This window comes from Poecilia mexicana, unplaced genomic scaffold (assembly GCF_051168715.1).
Source record: "Poecilia mexicana isolate PSO_F unplaced genomic scaffold, ASM5116871v1 scaffold_15, whole genome shotgun sequence".
In the NCBI taxonomy this organism is placed as follows: domain Eukaryota; kingdom Metazoa; phylum Chordata; class Actinopteri; order Cyprinodontiformes; family Poeciliidae; genus Poecilia; species Poecilia mexicana.
Window position 1 is genome coordinate 25,658,709 of NW_028263384.1, and position 20,225 is coordinate 25,678,933.

Genomic DNA, 20,225 nt, shown 5'->3' on the forward strand with positions numbered 1-20,225 from the left:
TAGAAATACCTGCAAGGTATATGAGGATAGGGGCATTTTGAATTTATATTTAAAATTGGCTAACAGGAGCTATCACCTTAAGAAGTATCAGCCTGGAAAAGTAGATAATTTTTAAAATGAAAAGTATGTGGGATTCATAATAAATGTATTTTTCCTTAGAAAAATAATTGAATGGTCCAGAATTAGAATTGACAGGTCAGAACCTTGAAGATAACTGGAAATTATTATCAGCCAGAAGAAAGCCTGATCAGTTCATCTCTTAATGTAGAGTATTCCCTTGGCTGCAACTGCTGCTATTTTTGGTAGACCCATAAATTAGAGTGTTTTTGTTAGAAATTGTACTATCACAGAGATGTCCAGAAATAGCACAGTGATAGAGACCACATGTACTCTGAAAGTGGAAGCATTTCTTTGGCTGACGGCCTTGAAAGAAGATGATTTAGATCTCATGAATCAGTTCCTGCCAGAGAGACGGTTTTCTAAAATTCTTTCAGCCATGTATTCATTGTTTCAAGAATAACATCGGACCCTTCGTGAAATAAAAAGAACACCAGCAGTGTTTTATATATGTTTTATGTGGATTCAGATCTAAAGATACTTCCTTTTTGGAGATATGCAACACAACTTCTTATTTTGCCTTAGCTCATGTCATTTGTAATGTCAGACAAAACTTTAAGGTCTAATTATGCCTTACTATACATTATGCTCTCTCACAGATGCCTACAGTCACATAATCCATTTTTATTCCAATTCCAAACGTTTGAAGGCACGAGGATTTCAAAGTATGTTTATGTTTAAAAACTTTGCAGTGTCAGTGTAATGTAAACTGTATGATATCTTATAAGACAAGGTCATCATTTCGCAAAAGCTGCAGACAAAAGGCTCAGAACTGTTCCAAGTTTTGTCGTCAGCAAAACCTGCAGGAGAAAAACCAGACATGTCAGAGGTTGCAGTCATTCTGCATTTTTGACTTCCACCTATCTGTCCATATTTAGTCCATCTACAGCATTGCTTTGACTGAGAAAATAATTGTAGTTGAGGTTTTCAATTGTGTTGTTCAGTTTATTTGCTATAATTACTATTAATGCTTATTACTAGACAAATAGGTCCAGTTCACCTGTAGTTTTACATAAATATACAAATCAAATTAATACCAGTACTGTTTAATCATTTTGATTCAATGACAAACATTGCTTAGCATTAGCTCTGTTAGCGCCCGTGTCTAGGAAAGATAAGTTACTTATCTGAGAATTGCTAGGTTAGTAGATCTGTGTGATGAAAAACGGAGAGAGAGAGCTCATAGGTAGTTGTCTTAATAGCTCCTTTAATGGCTCTGTCTATCAAAGAGATGAGGTCAAAGATATAATTATTGGAGAAATTGCATCCTCTACGGAAAAGGAACAGAGAGATCATTCACTTATCGGCAGCAGTAACTCAGCCGAAGGCAACAGGAAAGCAAACCAGCCATTATTGAGGGGCTTATCCACCTACTGAACTACACATTTATAGTCATAGCCTTTGTACTGTGTAGTTATTGGACAGCTATGTATACAGTGTTGCTACTGTGCGACATATTTATAGTCATAGCAGGCACTGTGTAGCAACGCCTATTTATATACAATTCATTTTGTGTACATATGTCATTCAATTACTGCTTAATTGTTTTCAGTAAGATGCAATTTGTGTTTCGTTGTCAAATTTTATTGACATTCCCATGTCAATAAAATTTAATCTGAATCAGTCACAGTACACTGCAGCCAAAACAATGGACCGCCATGGAGAGTTTGTGCATGCTCAAAGCAGGAAAAAGCCTTTGGTGCTTCTTTATGGATAATGAGGAGAGCCTTACCTCTTAGACTCTACAGAAACCACATTTGTTCTGGATGGATTTTATGCTTCGTTTGGGGTAAAGAAGGCCTTAAGAGGCAGATGCATGTTAGCCATAAGCATGTTATAATGATTGTTTTGTCTGCCGTAATATTTAGTTGGTTTGCATAATGCTAAATACTTTTCACTTTGTGGTAAAACATGTTAATCTTCCTCTACTTTTAAAGGGGTCATAAGGCATGTTAGATAATTCAGTCATCATTTTACCCACGATTGCTGCAGTCTTATCTAAAGTCAAATATTTAACTACGGCAGAGTGGGTGCCCTGCCTGATTAGTAGTTTTGTTTGTTCAGCCCAGATTATTGTTGGATGGTCGTAGCCACAGATAAGCTATCTCACATTATACATTAGGTTCAACAGTAGCTGTCTGCTTCACTTTGAGGAATAATATATTAAGATTATTTAATGATTCAACCAAGAGCTCAGCAAGGAAATTCATCTGCTTCTTTAATGTATACCTTTCTATTGTACTGATCCCTTGTTTAAAGGATTCACTGGGAGCATTGAATTTCCTGCTGGTGCTCCTGCCTTCTTCAAGATGTCATAGTTCATTGCAAAACCACTTTATTTGAGCATGTTATTAATTTATATTTCTTTTTAATTTGTTTTATCTGAAGAATCAACCTTGTTTTGAATTCTAATGGCCAATCAATCAACCAATCAGCCAATGGTTACTGGCATCGCATCTTATAACAGACACTACCAAGTAGGGCTGCGGCTAACATTTAATTTAGTAATCAATTAATCTGATGATTATCATATAAAAATTGGCACATGCTACAGATTTAACTTCTGTATTTTTACAAGCAAACTTGAGGAGTTTTGGCTAAAGCCTTTTTACAGACAAAGGTGTTTTTATCTTAAATGTATGTATATTTTTAGTTTTGGCTTGATCTATTTTGATTTTTCAGTAAATGGCCTTTTTTGAGTCTTTATACTCCAGTTGGTGATTAATTGTAACCAGGTTGCGGTGCGCTGCAGACTTCTGCCCAGGTCCCCCTTGAAAATGAGATCTGGATCTCAATGGGGTTTATCTGGTTAAATAAAGGAAAATAAAAAAAATAAATAAATAAAATAATCGATTACTAAATTACGGTAGTTGACAATTATTCCAGTAACCGATTAATCCAAATTAATCATTTCAGCCTACCACCAAGACAAAGTGCTTTTTATTAGTGAAATAATTAAAAACATAGACTGGAATAAAAACATATAAAATCAAACAAGTTAACATGGGTAGAAACATAAAGATGTCACTTTAATACTATGTGCTAAAAGCAGTTTTAATTCATCATTGCAATTTCGAAAGGTAATGAATTCCACAGCTTTGCGCCAGCGACAGCAAAGTAAAGGCTAAAAAAGGTCAACATTTAGTGAGTGACATGGAGAGAGTAATGGGCTTAGATGGAGCAGGGCTGCTCTGTTGCTGTTAGCGATGGCATATAGATTAAACATTTCAAGCTGTGAAGTGCTCAGACTCTGACTGGGCGCCAGTATGAAACTGTTCATTGTAAGATGACAGTGAAGTTCAGCCAGTCACCAGACATGTCTGTCAGTCACATAAGATTATATTTTGTAAAATATTTCCTTGTAGTATGTGTTACTTTGAAGGAGACTTGATTTGAGTTACTGTTGTCTTACCATCTTCATATGGTTCAATGTGAACCACATGCAGGGGTAGATCTGACTGAGTTTTAGGACGTTTATACATATGAGATGTTTAGTTTGTGTAAAATTCTGGTTCTTTTCCCCACTTGATGTCTTTTGTTTCTGAAGATGTCAACATAGCAACCTCAATAAGATGGAGACCAAAACAATTGTACCGAGACCAGAGGAGTTGATCTCAAAACGAACTCTAGAGTGGTTTGTGTATGGCGTTAATCCGACTCAGTCCGACGTAGCTGCGACATTGATGTGATGTATGTTGCAAGCTTGAATGAAATGCCTTCATCGGGTCACTAAACACACTAAACTTTCTTGCCTGTTTTGTGGTGACAGGTTTTGGTTCATTTGGAACGTTCTCTTTGGAAAAAGGAACCAAACTGCCAGAAAAAAGTTACAAGTTATCAAAATCATCAACTGATTCGGACCAAAGTAAACAAGCTATTGGTGTAAATAAATAACAAAAAAACCCAAAAGATCAGGGTTCATCTTCAGAGAACCATCTGCCCAGTATTAATTCATCCTCCCTTAATATCATTAGGAATTTCGGAAATTTGAACCTGGAAAAGTAATACGTTTTTACATGAAAAAAATGTAGGGAACCCTGTTTGTAGGAATGTCAAAGCTCTCTAAAATGAGAGGTTGTTTGGTTTATTTGTTGTAGTTAAAATAAAACCACATTAATACATGAAAGACATTAAATTCTACAGCTAGGAAGCAAAATGTTAGAGGAAATTCTCGTTTCCTCTATTTCCTTCCAGAGTGAAGGCATGGCTGTCGGTTGTATTTTTCTCTCCACAGATTTAACTAGACGCTAATCAGGTCTGTCGATCAACAGGGAACCAGGTTTCCTAGATATAACAATAAACTGGATTTCTATCCATGATCAGTCAATCAGAAGGGTTTACCAGGAAAAACAAAAAAGTGCCAGAGGTATTGCCCTTAAAGGGGCTTATCAGCTGGGGCACAGAGAGAACACGTGTCACTTATCTTTGCATTGCACTGAGTGTTTGTAGATATCTAGAGCTAGAGACGACTCCATAGATGCCTTCTCTCTTGACTGTTGACATAGTTTTTGGTACAGAGCTGTGTTTTGACTGTCAGCGGCATTGAAACCAGTTTATGATCCATCTTTTGTGCATCAGTACTAGCAATCTTTTCTAAACTTCCATTCCTAACCCTGTGCATTTCTGTAGCTACTTTAACCAAATATTTGTTGTATTTTTTTTAATAACACCTGGTCTGCCTGAAATTACTGTTTGGGTGTCAAAGCGAACTGGCGCAGAGTATAAGCAAAGGGACGTCCGGGCACTGGGCCAGAACAGATGGCAATGAGTTTCATTTACAACAAAACACAGTGGCAGACAGGAGTGGAGATACTTGTGTCTAGTAACAAAGGGATTTCTGGCATCTGATCTGACCCCTCCGTCGGCAGCAGACTTTTTTAATTACATGCGAATTTGGGTCCTCAGAGATGACATGAAAACTCACAGTGATGATGACCTGGGAATGCTGAAATATCAGCGCTTCTTTCATAAATCCTGCCAAAGAAAGCCACGGCTGACTAATGATCTGGTAGCCAAACATCAATGATTCACCTGCTTTATTAATTGTTTGACTATTTAAGCCTCAAATATATGTGCAGTGCACAGTTATAAATTTGTAAAATATAGCATTATTTTTGTTTGAGTGGCTATGACTGAAACACTGACACATTTATAACCGAATAGACTTTTTGTTTTATTGTTCTCACAAAGAATACTGCTAAACATTATGATAAAAATCCATATCACCCATCTTGGGGGAAGACCATTAAGTTTCGCCTATAGACTCATGTTGTAAGTAAACTACAAATAATCCGACCAGGCCAGTGCTAGAAACAGAGGCCAGGCAGCGAGCAGGAGTTGTCTTTGATGTGCTTGTAGCATCTAATCAATCATTTATCTGAACTTTCTGTCTGGTTTCAGTGACGACACATGAGATTGAAGCTTTTTTTATGCACTGGTGGACTCATGAATAATAATTCACCACCATGTCAGTAATGATTTTAATTCAGGAGCACATTAATTTTTGTATATATCCAAAAGTATTCTTTATTACAAGTCAGGAATTGAGATCATTGTTTTGTTTTTCTGCAGTATGTTTTTCAAGACAATAAAAAAATATTGGCGTTAAAAAAAACTTCTATTTTTTTCATAAGCAGCAGATGGCTATGCACATTAGACTCTGTGTTTCTTATCTTAATGTGTTGTTGCAAACCAACAATATAAATTCTTAAATTGTTTTCTACCTCATTTTAAACAAAAATCCCAATGTTTAGTATCCAACAAAAAGGACTGCTTTGAATAATCTGTGGTCTCGGTTCTTAGTGCAGACTCATGCTACTGATTTCTTTCCTGTAGTGACGGTGCAACTTTTTCTAAGTGCTTGTCTGCTTGTTGTTTCCCTCAGGCTGTGCAGCCTCACACTCAAGAAGCTGGTCGTCCTCAAAGAACTGGATAAGGAGCTGAACTCGCTTTCGATAGCCGTCAAAATCCAGGTTGGTAACTTAACCTCCTATGTGTGATGAGAAAAGGTTCATTGTCAAGACTCTTGAAAGTGGGGTATCTCGGCCTGAACTCGGTGCTTCACGTCGTGTCCGCTTCCTGCTCTATATTGTTGGCCTGGTTGATAAGACATTCACGTAATCCTGCTGCAGGATAAAACCCTCTTTAGCTGCGCCGAAAGCCCCAGTGCCTTACATCCACTCAGGTGGCAGTCCGGCTTACCGCTCTAAGCAGGAGCATTAGCACCTTTAAGACGGATTGTGCATCTTGCATTGATTGCTTGTGCATACATGTGCTTGCAACGTTTAACTTGAAAACTTTGTCGTCTCTGCTTTGAATTATTATGTGATAATTTCACACAAAATCAAGCACAATGGATCCAACATTAAATCTCACTCTTTTCAGACACTGGTTTTTAGACGGGGATTTTATTTTAATGTCATTTATTATGGAAATAAAGACTGCTATCTCAAGCTTACAGACGCAGCATAGAATTCTGTTTGGAGAGAAAAAATATGGTATAAAGTGTGACATGAATCGCTCCTGACAGACAGAAGCCCCATGTCAACTGTGCAGCAGCTCAGGCTGTCATGAAGACAGTGGGAAACACACACTACCTATAGTACAGTCACATGGGAAATAAGCCCAGCAGTTTATATTGAACTCTTTGTTTAATGTTATTCACCATTCCGTCCATTTCTAAATTTAGACGTGCATTCATACATCCCCTGAAGTATCAGTCAATATATCTATCTGCCCAGGCATACCTCCATCCATCCACACATGCATCTCTTAACATGTCTGAATGCATTTATTCATGCATCCATTCATCTGGTGATGGATTCATTCATTCATTTGGGATCAATTTGTGCAGAGTTGATGTCTTAGTTTTCATACCAAAATTATAACAATATTTTCAAATCTTTCACCTGCTCAGATATAAACTGAAGATAATCTTCAGTTTATCTCTTCTTGTCAATAAGACTATGGTGGTTTAAAATATTCTACTTGTGACTAGGCCTGCCACAATAAACAATACATCAATAAATCTCATTATAAATGAAAAGAAACTCAATAAGTGTCATTTGCTTGATTTATCATTTTTCTCTTTTTTTTAACCGAAAACTGAGTGATAAAAGTCTTCAGTCTGGTGCTTTGGTCTCATCTAGCCCTTTAAAAAAAAAAAAAAAAAAAGAAAGAAAATGTTGTTTACAGAGACTTCATAATTCATTTCATTTGTTCTTTTGTTTCCTTGTCTTCCAGCTCCAGTGTTTAAATGTTCATTAGAATTTAAAGGCTATTGATTCTTGAGAATGTGTTCTTGCATTATTGTGCCATTATTACCATTATATAACTTGAAAATGGCCTCAAAACTACAATATTATAGTATATTTATCGTCTAACAAAATGTGTTATTGTGACAGGCCTACTTGTGACACAGACTCACTTGTAACCCAGAATGGTCTGATGCTCTATCAGATCATATGCCAGACTAATCTGCAGTTGCACAGTGTTGGATTGCTGCCTGTAGTCAGTAGTCTGACTGCACAGCTTAAAGCAACACAGGTAGCAGCAAGCATAGCTGCAGTTAAAGAAACAGTCAGTTTTTTCAGCTGTTTTAGTCATCAGCTGTTCTGATATAATGACTATGAAAGGTAAGGAGGATTAGGTGGGAGCTAACAGGAGCTTGTCTTTTGCTCTGTCCTTTAAATTGGATCACTTAATCTGTATTTGTTTTTTTTTGTGTGTGTGATTGAAAATGTTTGCTCTTACAGATTTTCTTTATAGATGCTCTCCGTACATTCTGATTCAGTTTCAGCTGTTTTCTTATGAAGAATAAGTGGAGCACCCTGTGGCTCAGTTGACAGGGCAGGTGCACAATATTAGGAAACTTTAGACCTCAACACAGCTGTCCTGGGTTCCACTCCTGGTCCCAGGCCATTTCTTTGCTCCCTTTTCTGTCGCCTTAATGTGAAATAAATGCCACAAACTCTTAAAAAACAAAAGATCAGACAAAAATGTTACAATCTTAGATGTTCAAACTAAGTAGAGACTTACTTCAAAAGTCTTGCAGCTGTACTTGTAACAAAAAGTGATTCCATAATGTGCCGACACAGCAGGGCCGAGAATACAAATGGTTGGCACACTTCTCAGAGTTTCATTTGTAAAAGAAAAAAAAAAAAAAGAAAGAAAAATTGGAATCCAATGTAAGAGTTCTTCTCTCCAGCACTGCCGATGCATGCTCAGTGTGAGTTATTGCTGCAGAATTATAAAAACGATGCAACCGGGTGGTTTGCCTTGGTGGAAAACGTTTTACCATTTGGCATAGTCAAATGAATTTTATTGTATTGTTTTATAACTTTGTGAAACTTAAACGTATGCAATTGAATTGAACATAAAAAACTGAATTTAACTTTGACTTCACAATTATACCTCACATTTTGTTGGTACTGCGATGGACTGGCGACCTGTCCAGGGTGTCCCCGCCTCTCCCCCGAAATGTCTCGCTTGAGATAGGCGCCAGCTCCAGATCCCACTATGGAAAAGGGTGTAAGAAAATGGATGGATGGATGGATTTTGTTGGCATATCCCATAAAATACCAATGAAATTCATTGAAGTTTGCAGTTGTGATATATGAATAGTTTTGCAATCCACTGCCTCTGTAACAAACAACCAAATTAACAGAATTTCATAAACAGTCATTTGCATTAGTTTGGTTTAAAGGTCAACTAGCTTTTTTTTCCTTGTATTTAATTGATGAACTTTGACCTCTTCATTATGAAAACTAAATAGTAACTCTGCAAAGCTGCATAATTCTATTTAAAGAGAAACCACGGCATCCTCCTGCTGCCGCTGTCCGGAAGGTAAAGGCAGCCAACCAAGTGTGGCCGTATCCATGAGCTACGCTGTCTCCGGAGCGTGAAATCTCCCCATTTCTGCTGAGCTGCCCCGAGGACAGCTGAGTAAAGCTCTGCCCGCCGCAGCTCTGGAATTGGAGCATTAAATGCATTTTCCAGCAGGTTTGGTGAGGAGGGAAAAACAGACGACGAAGAGCTGAAGGAACAAGTTGGGAATATTCCTGGAATCGCACGGCTTTGTTTTTACAGTGAATAACAAAACTTCCTGTTTTACATCATTGCTTGTCTGTTGAACACAGTTGATGGTTGTCTCTTATCAGTGTGGGACTCATCAAGTTAAGTGACATGCAAGCTCAGACTCGGCCCTTGTAATGGGTTTCCATATAGACAGTCTCCAGGCCTCCGCAGTTGTAACGAGGATGTATTCTTGTTTTTTCTGGGCATAGTTGTTGTATCAGATTTGATTCTTATCACTTCAAGTATGTTAAACATGTTAAAAGCAGCCCGATGCATTTGTATTCAGCAAATTGTACAATGAATTCTGACACAAATGGTGCACAGTTCTCATTTCAGTGCAAGTTGCTGTCAGAAAAGCTTTGGTGTGCAGCTTGCTGAGATATGATCCAATTATATTTGTGTGCGTCTTCATCGGTGTGTGTTGGGTGGAAGCAGAAGCCTCCAAACTCCTGTAAAACCTCTGTAATATAATTCCCCGCCGAGCACTTTGAGTGACCTAAACAGACTTCCTGTCATTGCTGCAAACAAGAGATTCAGTTCAGAGTTTTTAATGTGTTCAAAAAAGATAACCATAGGAGGAAATGTGACATTGAACTCATTTTTTCCATGAGCTGGTAGTTGCTTGGAGGCTTTGCTAACTAAGCCCGGCACCCCTCCATCCTCATGTGGCCCCTGAGAGATTGCTGTCGGAGCTGTAGCTGACAGTAAAAGGGGGCCTGAGGACATTGAGTGCAAGCTTTCCTTGCCAAGGTTGTGCCGTTTCAGTGTGCCTAGGTTTTTTCGCCTTGATTCATTGTGCTAGTCAATGGGCATGCGAAAGGTCTGCATACAAGGCCTCTTTGTGGAGCTGATGTTGACGAGGTCAGACTCAGATTTATCCTAGTTTTTCTTGTTATACCAACACAAGAACCACAGCTGCTGTCAAAGGCCTTTTACTCTCTTTTTGTGGTACTCTGAAGCACATTGAGTGAAAGCTCACAATAAGTTGTGAGCTTTCAGAAGCTAAGGCTGCATGTTGGAAGCTAAAGCTGTTGTCCAAGGAAACAAAACAGCAGCTGAAGCTAAAATTGATGTAAAGGTTTTTTGTTGTGTAAAGGGCTCACAATGCCTCCATCTTCACAAAAATGTATTTAAAAAGTTGCTTCTGGCCAATTTTCGCTCTTTTAGCAAGAAAACAACGTTTTAATACTGTACCTTAGCATTTTCATACTGCAATAGAAAACTATCCATCCATCAATTATCTCACACATGTATTCCGACTGGAGTCGGAAGGGGTCGCAGGTCAACACAGAGACAAACAGGACAAACAACCATGTACGCACAAACCCACACTTAAGGAGAATTTCGAGGGACCAGTTAACCTGACAGTCATATTTTTGGACTTTCAGAGTACCTGGAGAGAACCCACGCATGAACAGGGAGAACGTGCAAACTCCACGCAGAAAGACCTCAGGCAGGCAGTAGAAAATGAGTGTTACTGAATATATTGCTGACCTGAATCAATCGGATTCATCTAACATTTACTGTGGTTCAAGTAGTTCTTTGATACATTGTACCACTGGTATTCAGAGGTTAGTAACTACAGCCACCTGCAAACACCTGAAATATATAAATACTTCAGACCCCCTTTAAAGTGAGAGACAAAATAACGTTAGCATAGCACAAAAGCAAACTGGTTACACTGTCTGAAATATCATTGAGTGAGTTGATCATCACTATGATTTAGAAACTCTGGTAACTCTGTGCCTAATTCCTCACCTCCTTCAGCATTACATCATTATTTAGGAATTTATTCTTGAGGAAGTCTTAAGTTAATTGGAATGTGTACTAGATACGTGAGCTAAGCTTGGAAGATTTGTGAACTTTTTATTTATTGCCGTTGCCAAAACTGTTGCACAACAAAAGTCCGCTTACAGCAAGCTCGGCCTAAACTTGTTACTATAACCTGATGAGTTGTTGGTAGCTTCATGCTTTCCTGTCTGTAGGATTACAACCAGCAGAACAAGAAAATTGATTGTGAAGTTAATCTGAAATCTGTAATTCAAAAGTAACTCCATGGATTAAATCCATGGCATGCAAGAGAAGCATGTTCAAGCCTGACAGAGATCATCTGGGGACATGCTGAGTGCTGTTTGGCTTCCGCTCGGATGAGACTGCCACGACCGGTTGTATTTAAATCCTCAGGCGGCCATCTCCCAGAATTAGCTCAGGTGATGAGTTTGTCTTAAGCAGAATGGCAAGCATTAGATAAGGAAGCTTAATGTGGTTTCAAGTAGCAGCTTGAATCAGTGGTTGTGCTTCTCCAACAGAAAATATTGGCTGCAATAGTTAACATTACAGCATCATACCAGGGTAAAGATTTGGCTGATGTGTATTTAGAGCTCTGAGAACAAAATATTTCTCTTATTCTGCAAAAATAAAAAATAAAAAACAACAAAAAAACACACACACAAAAAAACTGCTCTCTGGGGAGAAGTGATGGAGTTGAGACTGTTTGTTCAAGGGTATAGGTTGGCGCGACTCTGCATGGAGGTGTGAATGTGGAGCAGGCCTGTTCTAAAGAGAAAAAAAAAGAAGAAAAACATAAGACTTCCAGACTTGCTCACTGTTGTCTGAGAGAATAAGCTTTTTTTTTTCTTTTTTTTTAAGCTTTGTTTTATTTGTATTAATTAATTCTGTTTAGGCTTACTTACTGTTGAGCAATAACTGTTGTCAAATTTCACATTGATGTATTTAAGTCCGATTTAGTTTTGACCTATTTTCCCCAGATTCCACATCATTTGCTCTACCGGTAGAAATGTATTGACGAAAAAGTCGGCCCTCTGTCAGAGCCTAAAGTTTATCTTTAGTAATTATTCATCAAATTTTAACATTTACTTTCCTTTTGCTTCTCACAGGGCTCAAAGCGTCTTCTGAGATCAAACGAGTACGTCCTCCCTCCCAGCGGACTGATGGAGACCGACCTGGAGCTCACCTTCTCACTACAGGCAAGCCGTCTCACATTCCCCTGCAAACTCTCACACAGATGTCACTGCATCTTAAATGTCTGCTGAAACATTTCCTTTCTTTGTAGTTATTTTTGTTTAATGGCAATAGTGATTTAAGTATCGCGCATAGTATAGTAGTTAGTAATTTAGGTAAATTACGACACGTGTGCGCATGCTAATGGTAACTTTTGAGGCATTAAACACTGGTTTCCAAACTTTCCAGATTCTGACCTTCTAAAGAAAATGCAGGCCATAAATAAACTCAACTCTTGAGTATACAGGCATTTCTACAAAATTAAATAGTGGTACAAGGATAACAGAATTGGTATCAACAGCTGGTATAGCACGTTGCTTTTATTTATTTTACAACATTTCTAAAATACATGTGCTTTCTCATCATCATAATTGGGGTCCCAACCTCAGCTTCTGGTACCGCTTGAATAAACGACCTGCTTTTGAGTTGTTCTGGGCCGCCTACCCAGGATTGGAGGCCCTTTTTCAATAGTCGTTATATGTTGAAAAAGTTTAGGAAATTCAAAAAGGAAAAGTTCAAGCGATAAATTCAGCCAACTTATAAAACCAGCAACTACCAGGTGATTATTATGAGAACGTTGTGGACCTAAAAGGTGAGAAAGTTATTCGAAGAATTTAGTTATGGATTTCAAAAAGGTACATTTCTACATAATAAAAATCTACATTCTGACTACTGATACATGTGGTACAACAGTGAGGGATTAAATTCTGAATCAGTACAGATACCTCGATAGACTCCAGTGGAAGAATCTTTAATGATTCCTTTCCAGGATGTCCTCTAGTGTGAGCAAATATTGCAGTAAAGACTAAAGAAATCCTTGTGCAAACAGACTTTTTTTCTTCTTTATATCACCTGAATAATGGAATTATGTATATTTGGACTTGCCTTAAAAATTAGTTGAACGTTAGTGCAATATTATCCTTCGGGTTATAGAAATGGTCTAAACATAGCATCAGAAAACATTTTTTTAATTTTACAGATTAATTAATTAGACTGATTTACAATTGAATATTTGGATATGTGTTTTAATCTTCAAAAAGTACATAAAAATGTAACCATGAACGGGTTCACCCTTCTTTTTATTTTTTCTTTGTAGGACTATATAAACTGATGAAATGTATTACAGTGAGTGACGTGTTTTCCTCCGATTCATTACAGTACCCACACTTTCTAAAGAGGGACGCCAACAGACTGCAAATCATGCTGCAGAGACGGAAGCGTTACAAAAATCGAACCATCCTGGGCTACAAAACGTTGGCTGTGGGAGTCATCAATATGGCCGAGGTAACGTCCCCTCATCTGGGGGTGGAGTGCTTTCACCCGCTTCATTTCATGTGTCATTCTCAGCCGTTTTGCTTGAGAAACGCGCTATTTTGCTCTGAGCTTGTGAACGTGTTCTACCTTGCTCTGCTTGCCAGGGAGAATGGGCTCCTGTGATTCATTTTCATCAGACAGAGCTGTGTGAAATGATCGACCATCTGGTGGTTGCTCCATATATGCTATTCTAGACTAAAAGAAAAAAAACAACAACAAAAAAACTGTGCATTGATTGTCGATTTGCTGTTGGAATAAATATAAGCCAGTTTGTTTGTTTGAAAAAGAATTAGATAATTTATTATTGAGCCTTTTTACTTCTTTAGGGATAGTCATATGCTTGTTGTTTGTCCCCACAATAAAGGGAAAATAACAGAGAAAACCAACTCCAAACCACGCATTCACATGATGTCCAACCCAAATAGTTTGAGGCATGCATACCTTTGCACGGTACAGGTGTTATCAATCATTTTCTAATCACTATCTGTCCTCTGGCAGAGATGTTTTCCTGCTGTGGCCTTCGGGGCAGAAACTGATTGGCATCGGAAAACAAGACTAATGCATTATTGTGTTTTAAATTCCCACTCAGCCGCTCTGCTCTTTCTTCTGGGAAATAACCCACAGACCTTTTATGAATGAAGCCAAATTGACCATTATTGGACCCTGTAGGGTAATTGCGTTGTCATCCTGCTGCAGAGCAGAACCCTCCCGTGCCTCGTGTTCTGAAACCGTCGAGGCATTGTGTGGGAGGAAGTGGCTTCCTGGGCTTTGCTCGGAGAGTTCAAGTGGACTCCTGCTGGTGGTTGAGCGAAATGAGCCTGCTCCCTGTTCAGCCATTCATCAGCTGAAATATTACAAGCAGCCCCCAGACAGAGCTTAGACGGAGAGCTCATCCTCTCTCATCTAATTCAAAACCGTTTATTTAAAACTTGCGCTGCTAGGCGACGCAGATTGGATTGGGTCACTTAGGCAAAAGCAGTTATTTTTTTTGATGAAGACTTATTTACAGATAGCTTAGCTGTCAGTGGTTTCAGAGAACCTGCTTTAATCTCTTCACCATCTATGCATGTGTGAAGATATGTTTTATTTTTTTGACTGTTTAATCACTGCTTTAGAAAAACGGAACAGAGCGATGGGACCAGATGCGATCTCAGATGGTGTTTAGCTTGCGGATAAATTAAAACTTTCAAACCCGAAGAATCTTTTTTTTCTGGGTGAGACGTATCATTAACTAAACGGATGGATTTTAAATGTGATTTAAATGGGATCTAAATGCTGCACTGTGTCCAGGTGATGCAACACCCAACAGACGGGGGACAGATTCTGGGTCTCCATAGCAACGTGAAGGAGGCCCCGGTGCGCGTGGCAGAGATCAGCGTGTACTCGCTGTCCAGCCAGCCCATCGACCACGAGGACAGCAGCGGGCAGGCTTGCCGCAAGACCAAAACCTCAGGTGGGCGAGCGCCATCTCCCGCCTCCCGCTGTGGGTCTGTTAGCAAGGTCCGAGTCCAAATCCAAATGTGTTTCAGTCCTTCAACCCCAGAGCCAGCACCTCCCTGCTGTGGCCTCTCTCTTCCCTTCTTCCACCTGGCTCAAGTTTCCCAACTGAGAACAGAATAAACTCCATTAATCCAGGCCTGTCCCACAGCCAGAGATATGTTATTCTCTTCAGCTGCGGCTGCAATGTCAATGTGAGACCTGAACAGATGGAGGGACTATTACCTTTCACTGCTCTCTTTCTGGACAACGATGATCCAAGTCCGGACTCCGTGGCATTATTCTGCCGTTCTGATCCGACCGACGCTGTTCTGGATGTTATTAAGGAAGCCGCTCAAACATAACACATGAGCTCATGGGCGAAGCATGAAACGAGTGTCACTCCGAAGGAAGGGAGGGAAGAAAAGATGTTTATCTTTCTCCGTTCATTGATCCTTAATAGCATCCATCCTACCTTGGAGCGTGGAACAGGATGTTTCACAGGCAACAGGAAGAACAAAGAAGCTTCTCCAGATTAATAGAAAGCAGATTTATTTTTAAGCTGAAAATATTTGTTTTCTTTAAAGGATATTTAATTAAGAAAAGCTTTTCCACCAAATCTAAAAAAAAAAAGAAGTCCAGTAAAATCAACATTAAGCCACATCTGCCTTATTAAATGCTTGAAAATCAAGATAGAAATTCAAGATTATTGTTGTTGCATAAAAATGTCGTATTTTCTTTTAAGAACTTTTGCAAAAAAACAAAAAAAAAAAGGAAAATAATTTTTCTATCCATCATAGCCTCTATGGTAGCCAGTATCGCTGTATTTTGACATCTGTTTTCATTTGTTGACCTCAGACCGCTCCCCTGATATGGATAATTATTCAGAGGACGATGATGACAGCTATTCGTCGGAGCAGGAGGCCAGTGATGACGCAGTTAATGCCCAGGTTGGTGCCAGAACAATCATTTTGTGACTGTGCTGCAGCTCTCTGTAAAATCTGGTATACATTCATGTTTCACATTATTTTTCAGCTGCTTGCCAAACATACCACTGTAGCTTCCACAAGCTGCAGTTGGAATTTATATGGCAAACCAACACAGAGTTCATAATCGTGAAGTGGACGGAAACAGATAAATGATAATAAAGATTGTTTTGGAAATGGAAATCTGTAACGTGGGATGTACATTTGTCTTTACTCCAAAACCCCAAAATAAAATCCAGTGTAGCTAATCACCTTCAGAGGTTGCCTAATTAGTAAATATACTATCCATGTAGTTTATTTAATCTCAATATAAATGTAGCTGTTCTTGGTTTATAGCCGGGTTAGGCCATAAAATGGAGCTGTGTTGAATTCATCATCTGAAAATGGAAAGAACATGGCATAGCTGAATGACCTCCTGTCTCATTTGCATTTGTTTTAATGCCAGGATATTTACGATGAAGATGACGAAGTCCGGAAGCCCAAGAAACCCTGCAGGAAAATGATCAGAACCACCTCCATGACCAGGGTGAGTGGCTCGCTCTCCTGTCACAAAGAGCTTAATGTTCGCCAATCATTGACCATGAGAATAGCATAAAACTTGTAGCGTACTGTTCCACAAGCTTTTAGGAGAAGTAGCACAGCGTGTTCCATTTGTCCAAGCCATTAGCAGGATGTGGATGAGCATGTAAATGACCAATGTGGGCTCGCTGAACTGACTATAATGGCCTTTGCATGAAATAAGTAATCCAGTAGTTGGTAACAAGGATAATTTATAAATCCAAGCTTCGCTGAGATGGTTGTTAAATGTGAGATTTATTTCAGCAGTTTCCTTTGCTCATATTTACACCTTTTTTTTATTTTGGTCTTCTCTTACAGCAACCTAACTTTAAGCAGAAATTTGTTGCTCTGCTGAAGAGGTTCAAGGTTACAGACGAGGTAAGCTACAGCTGCTTTATGTTTTTTTAGTTGTTGCCCAAACAAGCATCTTTTTGAGCACCAAAGAAAAGGTTTGCTGGGTTGTTTCTGTGTTCTCAGCCAGACTGTTATGTGGTCTCAAGTTAGTCAGCTGTGATGCTTGTAGTTATTATATTGCCATTGAGGCAGCAGAAAATTATCCCGGCATTGACTGCCTGAATAGTCTTTTACTGCAGAGCAGTGAAAGGTAGAAGAAAAACAAGGTTACGGGCATTGTTGCAGCTAATTAATGTCTGATTCATACATTCCCCATAGATGTGATTCATACAGAAATAATTTACAGCTTGATTAACTCATTACTTCTTATAACAAACGAATGACTAATCTACTTTTTAGAGTATATTTTCTGTGGATCCTGTTGAAGACGTTGTATAAAAGGTTAAAAGTGAGAAATTTAGCTCTTTTTTGGAGTAAGATTCAGATGTTCGCTCGAATCTAAACTATATTAAACTATTAGAATGAGCATAGCCAGGTTGTAAAATGTAAAATCTATAGGAAGAAAGTCAAACATTGTTAAACTGTATTCCTCTTTTTTTTTTGTCTATCGGTAAATTGCAATATTCATATCACAGGTCATTTCTTAGAGTAGCGTAAGAGGCCCATGGGAGCTCTGGAGGAGCTGCAGAGATCCAAGACGATCCAAATAGTAACACTTATTCACACACTCTACAAAGCTGATGAATAGGTCAGAGTGGCAAGAAGAAAGTTACAGCTTTCCTGTGTTCGGTTTGCCACAAGCTATGGGGGGGAAACAGCCTACATGGTCAGATTGGACTTGGGCTGTTTATTAATTACTTCTTTTTTTTAACCTATGCAAAACACTTTATTAGATAGAAAGCTAACACTGCACACTGTGAAACACTATTGTGACAGCATCATGCTGTGGGATGTAGTTCTGCTGGAAGGACAGGGAAGCTGGATGGGGTTAAATACAAGGCATAAGCTGTTAGAGGGTGCAGAAAATACAAAATAAAACTAGTAATAAAACCAGTTGCAGTTTTCTGGTTGATCTGATTCTGATTTTGGCTGATGCTGATTTTTGTTCAAAAAGTTGCTAAGTTGGCAACGGCGGAGTGACTGTTGTTAACCGTGTACGTGCAGACCTGACCTGGTGGGTGGGTGAGTCAATCAGCCCTCTCTCATGGCAAAGAAAAAGGGGACATTGGCTGATTTTTCTGACCTTTGCATAATATGAGTGAATAAGATCGGTTTCACAGTCTCCTAAACTTAAGGAAACCCAGGCCGATTTATTGGTGCACCCCTAAAAATAACTGTGGTAGAGGTTTGTGCTACAGTACAACAACTCTAAATTTACAGCCATTCCTATAATGGAATGACTTAGAGCAAAGCATCGTGACGTAAAATCATCCAGACCTAAAGGCGGTTGTGAATATGTGAAAAGACTTTAATTGGGCCCGTGAGACACTCTCCATCTAATATGTCAGAGCTTGAGCTGTTTGGTGAAAAAGACGAACGAACAGAAAAATTCCTCGCCTAGAAGAGCTCCATTTAGTGTTGACTGAGGAGGGCTAAACACAAGTACACCTCACACTTCACATGTAAGTCTGTAGTTCTAACAAGATTATAGGTGAAAAATATCAAGGGGCATTCTAACTTTTGGGAGGCGCTGTATGTCTAACGATGTTCACTCACAGCTACCTCAGTGCTGTATTTTTCTGGATGGCTCTGAAACCTCCAGGTGGCCCAGTGATCTTTTATCACGTTCACTGTCACTAATCTCTTCCTTGTGCCTGGGTAATGTGCAAGGCTTCAGCTCTATAAATACCCAGGCAGAAGGAGGCGGGGGGACAGACTGTTTATCTGCTTCCCGCCAGCTTCTGCTCTTATGGAGTGGCATTAATCACCTGATTAGTCCACAAGCCTGCCTGTGTGCACTTCCTATGATATAAATCCCCACCGTGCAGCACCTCAGCACTCACCTACCTTTTAACTATCATTAAAAAAAAAACAAAAAACTAAGGTATGAATTTATTGGCCTTCCTTGGTCCAGAAGTCTAAACCAACATTAGATTTTTACACTTCTTGAAGCCATGGCTATGAAGACAAATATGTGTCTGTAGGGTACTAAAGGTGTGTGTGTTTGTGTGTGTGTGTGTGTGTGGTAGGTGCTAGACTCTGACCCAGTAGACCAGACCCAGGAGGTTGAAGAGGATCTGGATTTGCTCTACGACAGTCTGGAGGTGTACAACCAGAGCGACAGCGGGCCAGAGATGGAGGACAACGAGAGTGTACTGAGCACTCCAAAGCCCAAACTCAAGTACGTTTTTCTTAAAGCCCAACTTATAAAAATTTTACCATGACAGATGTTAAATAGAGAAGACACCAGTACAGAACCTTGGGGAACACCAGAATTAAGAGCAACTGAATGGACTTGATAGATTTTGGCTGCATGAAGTCAGAGCAGCCTTGGACGTTATCTAGGTTTTATGTCTGTTCTGTGTTTCACTTGTTACTTGAAATTAAAACCCAAACAATTTAACCAAAGTCTAATTTTTTTAATGTGTCCAATTCTCATGACAAAAAATATACTTGTTAGACATTTATAATAGGCTGCTTTTGTTTGAGCCCCTACACTGGCAAAGGTGTTTCATTTTTTTTTAAGTCTTCTTATTTAAGGGTTTAATTTTATTTGCTTGGTGTCATAAAAAATATAATTAGCATTAATTCATCAGAAAATGTACGTACTGCACCATAAATCACATGTACTGTTAAACGCCTGGTATTATTACAGGCTTCTTTATTTCTCGGTGAAACTATTCAAAAGTCAGTTTATCTTTGTATTTGTCTTCAATTTCTCCCACACGACGCAGATGTTGCTGTCTTCTGCTGTTTGTAAATCTGTACTGGGAATATTTACATTTAATGCCTAATATTTAAAAGTGTTTCATTTTATCAGAAGATTTCCCCATAATGTAACAAGATAAGATTCTTCTAAAGGTTTGTTTCCTTTGTTGAACCGAGGCTGAGCGGAAGAGTTTGTGTCCCTTAGTTTTAAACTCCTAATATTTAAAATATCGTCCTCTTTTTTTTTTTTTAGGCCATTCTTTGAAGGAATGTCTCACTCCAGCTCCCAGACAGAGATCGGAAGCACACACAGCCAAAAAAGTCAGCAGAGAGAATTATCCTGTCCTGTAAGTTGATAATTAATCACCACGTATGAACAGACTGTCTTCCAGGCTCATTGTTTATCATTAGAGCTCAGTTTCATTTGTTTTATAGGTTCCTATGTAAAGAAGAAAA

At 38.9% G+C, this 20,225-nt stretch overlaps 1 protein-coding gene across 1 annotated transcript in view; it reads left to right on the plus strand.

Annotated features, from left to right (window-relative positions):
* Positions 1-20,225, plus strand: part of LOC106933308 (phosphofurin acidic cluster sorting protein 2) — a 50,716-nt gene that overhangs the window by 15,262 nt on the left and 15,229 nt on the right. Inside the window, exons 2-10 of the mRNA XM_015012452.2 lie at positions 6,002-6,089; positions 12,090-12,179; positions 13,372-13,497; positions 14,818-14,980; positions 15,862-15,953; positions 16,435-16,515; positions 16,866-16,925; positions 19,091-19,242; positions 20,023-20,116. Coding sequence (XP_014867938.2) covers positions 6,002-6,089; positions 12,090-12,179; positions 13,372-13,497; positions 14,818-14,980; positions 15,862-15,953; positions 16,435-16,515; positions 16,866-16,925; positions 19,091-19,242; positions 20,023-20,116 — 946 coding nt within the window. The remainder of the gene's footprint in view (positions 1-6,001; positions 6,090-12,089; positions 12,180-13,371; positions 13,498-14,817; positions 14,981-15,861; positions 15,954-16,434; positions 16,516-16,865; positions 16,926-19,090; positions 19,243-20,022; positions 20,117-20,225) is intronic.